The 4,955-nt window shown below is 54.7% G+C and overlaps 1 protein-coding gene across 1 annotated transcript; it reads right to left on the bottom strand.

The window, feature by feature from the left end:
- Window positions 1-203: 203 nt before the first annotated feature.
- Window positions 204-4,459, bottom strand: IRX2 (iroquois homeobox 2; the record flags this gene model as incomplete). Its single annotated transcript, XM_079533837.1, has 4 exons — window positions 204-247; window positions 1,166-1,906; window positions 2,164-2,569; window positions 4,217-4,459. 4 exons carry the CDS (start codon window positions 4,457-4,459, stop codon window positions 204-206), a joined length of 1,434 nt encoding a protein of 477 aa, XP_079389963.1.
- Window positions 4,460-4,955: the final 496 nt, after the last annotated feature.

The following is a 4,955-nucleotide window of genomic DNA, read 5'->3' as shown; positions in this document are numbered from 1 at the left end:
CAAACACGAGAAAGAAAAGCTGTAATGAGAGGCTTAAAAATAGCAGAAAAGAGTGTCTTACTCTGTAATCAGAGCCTCATGTAATGAAGCAAGAAATTAACACTAAGCAAGTCTCGATCTGCGCTCTGTCTTAGACCTGGTGCCAAATGATCAGCGTAATAGAAAACGCTCTCACTTACTTGCATTGCTGCGTGATTGTACTTCTATAGGTATGGTTGTACTCCTACTGTGCAGACTTCAGTGGGATCTGTCAAAATATAACCGTCAGTTAGTCACAGGACACAGCCAGCTAACCAGATTATACACCGCGCACAGCCCAGCGCTCGCTCATGCAGAAGTCAGAGCTGAGACCTTTAAAAGCCTGGGCCATATTCCATCTCTGCCCTAGTCTCGAGTATTACATATGTACATGTACAAATACATTAGAATAAGCTGACGGTTATATTAGCATAAAACTTTGTACAAAAAGAAAGAAAGAAAGAAAGAAAGAAAGAAAGAAGAAAGAAAGAAAGAAAGAAAGAAAGAAAGAAAGAAAGAAAGAAAGAAAGAAAGAAAGAAAGAAAGAAAGAAAGAAAGAAAGAAAGAAAGAAAGAAAGAAAGAAAGAAAGAAAGAAAGAAAGAAAGAAAGAAAGAAAGAAAGAAAGAAAGAAAGAAAGAAAGAAAAGAAAGAAAGAAAGAAAGAAAGAAAAAAGCTAAAAATGTCACGCTCCACAAAATTTTATGTCCAAGGTTAGCAATTACCCAAACCCAGATCTGCACAAACCGGGAGAATACTGGCAACAAAGAGAGCAAAACCAGTCTGTCGATAGTAGTAATAATAGTATTAATAATAATAATAATAATAATAATAAAGTTAACGACACCCTTGCTCTCAGGATATCTTTGTATTTAGTTTTCCTTTTAAATTAGCATGAAAAGCTGTGTCTGCAGCATGCAGCTGTGATCTAAAAGTTGTCATTTACATCACAGGTACTGGTACACCGGGGACATGCAATTTTAATCCCTGGATTACACTGCTGCCCATCTTCAGCTCTTGGCCGGTGGCAGCGGTGATCGTGCGTGGTGTTTTGTCCGAAGTATTCACAGCCTATGGGGAATTTACAGTGGGCGGGGAGGGGGGGGCTAGGGGGCAGGAGGACAACAGCAGTAAAAAGAAGGCACCTACCTTTCTTAGAGTCATAACTAGAGGGCCTGTAATGTTGCTCTAGCTGGTTAGTGATCGTTTTCAAAGAGTCACTGCTCTGCTTGTGGACAGAGCTGGCATTTAGGACAGTCTGACTGAGTCCCTCGTTTGAAGCCACTGCCGCCGAGTTGTATCTCAGGATCCCCTGGCTCTGGAGAGCGTTAAAGTTCCCATAGTTTGTGTAATTGCTATAAAAAGGTGAGGTGTAATAAATATGCCTCCCCAGGAGGGAGGAGGGCGAGTAGGCAGCGCTGTGCGGGGCGGAGGCGGGGGTGGCCGAGGCCAACGCCGCCGGCGGGCAGCCTTGGCCCAAGTTCTGGCTCTTGAGGTCCGAGGTGGCGATTTCGGCCAGCGACCAGAGCTTGGGCTTGCTGGCCGGCGTCGGGGGCCCGGGGGAGGCGCGGCCGCCCAGCGCCGCCTTGCTGGCGCTGCGGGCGGCGTCGGCGTGCGGGTGGCCGAGCAGAGGGGCCTCCACGGCGGCCAGCGGCGAGGAGGTGGCTGGCTTGGCCGGCGGTTCGCGCTCCCCGCCGCCGCCGTCGTCCTCCTCGATGTCCTCCTCGTCATCGTCCTCGTCCTCCTCTTCCTCTTCGATGTCCTCGTACTTGTCCTTGCACTCCGAGCCCGACTCGCACAGGGGGTCGCCGGCCCGGCACGGCAGCTTCTCGCCGTCCGACTCGGCGGAGCACGAGTGGTCCGTCAGCGAGTCCACTTGCAAGCTGATCCCTGCGGGGTCGGGGGCACAGAATGAGGCACAGCCGGAGCGGGGAGTGAAGGGGAGGAGGCGGCAGCCGTGGCCTCGCCACCTTCCTATGCAGGGCCACCCTTCCCCCCGGGCCGGCGCCCCCCGCCCGCCCCCGGCCCTCCCCGGCACCGTCAGCCTGGGGCAACGGGACGGGAAGGAGTGCGCTTAAGGGTCCCCGCCGCCCGCTCCCGGGGCCAATCCGCCGCCCTCGGGGCGCCCTCGCTCCCCCCGCGCCCACCTTCGTCCTCGGCGGAGGTCTCGTTACTCTCGGGTATCTTGTCAGGGCTCTCCTCTTTACTCCTCGCCCCGTCGCCATCGTCATCGTCCTCGTCCTCACTCTTGTTCCGCGGGGCCCACGTCATCTTGTTCTCCTTCTTGAGGCGGCGGCGGGCGTTGGCGAACCAGGTGGAGACCTGGGTGAGGGTCATCTTGGTGATGATGGCCAGCATGATCTTCTCGCCCTTGGTGGGGTAGGGGTTCTTGCGGTGCTCCTGCAGCCAGGCCTTCAGCGTGGCCGTGGCGTCGCGGGTGGCGTTCTTCCTGTACGCGGGGTCGTTGAGCTGGTAGGGGTAGGCAGGGCTGCCGTACGGATGGTAGCTGATGGCCCCGGTCATCCCCGTCGTATGGGCGTCGTAAGGGGAGCCCTGGACAGAACAGAACGGTGGGGATGGCAATTTGTTACTGCTGAGAGCCATTAGGGAGTTGTCAAGGCGAGATCGGCGGTTATGTTTGTATTTCCCCGGGACGGTGTCTTGCATCCATATTCTATGAGGGGTAAAGCGGCACCCAAAGGCGTTAAGATGGGACACCCTCCCACCCCCCTTCCTCCTCCGCCACATGCGCTTAAAATCGGCTATGTTTTGATCTTTCTGATAATTTCAGCTCCTCGTAATTGAATATTTCTCAATATCGGGTTTGAACCGCCCAGACATTTTAAAGGCCCTACAGGTAACGTCTTGATATCTGCATTTCTCTCAAAGGTTCAAAAGATGTTTCCTTTTTTGCTATAGAAAATACAACAAAGCCGCCACTTAGCAATTCACTGCACTAATGCATTGCAAATCCAATTTGCAAATCAGAAGATATGCACCGTTTCGAATTGTTCAAATGCGATGTAATTAGCATTTTAATTCGCCCTTTTACGTTCAAATTGCGCTTATTTAAGACTGCATAATGCGAGAAAAGTTAAAGATATCGGAGGAACTCGTTAACTTCCCGCACAGCCCCGAATCCCGCGGAACGGCGACTCGCGGGCAGAGCAGCACCCGATCTACCGCACAGCTCCCAACCCGCTGCAACTTCCAGCCGACGGGAAAAACAAGAGTGGTCCTCAGTTTCCTCTTACCGCCCCGAACAGAGCATGACAGCGATGGCCCACATTTTGCGAGCAGAAAGCGAGGAGCTGCCCCGCTGCCGCCCCCTCCTCACATCGCCGCCGCCGTTCCGGGCTGAGATTCCGGGTACGGGGCTTTGTGTGTGCGAACGAGCTCCGCGCTCGACCCTCTCTGAGCGTTTATAAAACTCTATGTCCATCTAGCCGTGTAGCTAATGTACGTAGTTTACAGTTTTATTTATATAGTTTATGCGCATAACACACACGCACGCGATTGCAAATGCTCATTTTAACTAATAAGAAGAAAGTGAAATCCGAAACTGCGGCCACCACAACCATCTTGGGCTTAAGCGGAGCTCCCAGATCGCAAACAGATGCTCCTTTTCATTCCTAAAATCCAGTTAAACCATTAGCACAAAACACGCTGAAAGTAAATCAAACCACACGGGGATAAAGACCACAGCGCCTCGAAACACCGACTTAAAAAGAGAGAGGAAAAACAACAACAACAACAAAAAAGAAAAAAGAAAAAAAAAAGAAAAAAAAATCCTCCTGTATCCTATCATAGCGAAAATAGAGGGGGGAAAAAAAAGGGGAGAGAGAGAGAGAAAGAGGGGGGACGCGGGGGGATTGGAAGCACCGAGCCCGACTGACCGAGAGATCCGACTGCGCGGCTCCACGAGCCCCGCTCTCAGGCCCCCGCCGGCCCCGCGCTCGGCCGCGGCGCGTAGAGAGGCGGCCCCGGCCCCGCTCCGCTCCGCGCGGCTCCGGCGGCCCCGGGCGAGAGCAGGCTGCGGGGCGGCGCTGGCGGAGCGGAGGCGGCGGCGGCGGTGCGGGGCCTCCGGGCGGCCGTGTCGGGGAGTGATGGTGAGTGTGTGAGGAAAGAGGCTGAAGATGATGAGGAGGATGAGAATGCGGATGCTAATGAAGAAGGAGAGGGTTTCTCTTCGGTAGTTACCATGTAGGAGGGGAATCCCGTGGCGGGGTCTGTAGAGTACTGGAGCGGGCTGGTGAAGCCTGTGGCCGCCGCCTGGGCGGTGAAAGCTGCCGATCCCGGATAAGGGCTGAACGCCGAGCCCGACGAAGACCTGGCCAGCTCCTCGCTCCTGGGGGCCGCCAGCGCCGACGCCCCGTACGCCGGGCAGGAGTACAGAGCCAGCGAGCCAGGGGGCTGGTAGAGGTAACCCTGAGGATAGGACATGGCTTGCGCTGGCGAGCACAGGAGCAGGGAGGGGGCGAGGGTGACCGGCCCTGCTGCTGCCGCTGCTCCCGGCGCTGCTTTCGTGCTCTCCCTCTCTCCCGCCCTCCCTCTCTCTCCCTCCCTCCCTCTCTCTCTCTCTCTCTCTCTCTCTCTCTCTCTCTCGCCCCAGTTGGCTCTGTGCAGTTATGTAGAGAATCGGAATTGTTATATGCTCCCCCCCATGCGCACCCGCTCGGAATAAAAACAAACAGGAGGAAAAAAAAAATAATAAAAGAACAACCACCCACCCGCCCCCCCCCCCCCCCACCCCCCCCTCCCCAAAATAAAAGGGAAAATAAATCGAGCGGTCAAAAATCCAACCGGGAGGGGAAGGGCATTGGGAGGGACGGAGGAGGAGAGGGTTAATAGAAAGAGAGAGAGAAAAAAAGGGAGAGGAGCAGAAAGGGGGGGGGGGTGGGGGGTGGGGGTGGGGGGGGAGAGAGAGAGAGAGAGAGAG

This window comes from Tetrao urogallus (genome assembly GCF_951394365.1).
Source record: "Tetrao urogallus genome assembly, chromosome: 3".
Taxonomy (NCBI): domain Eukaryota; kingdom Metazoa; phylum Chordata; class Aves; order Galliformes; family Phasianidae; genus Tetrao; species Tetrao urogallus.
This window is presented reverse-complemented; position numbering and strand designations above follow the sequence as displayed.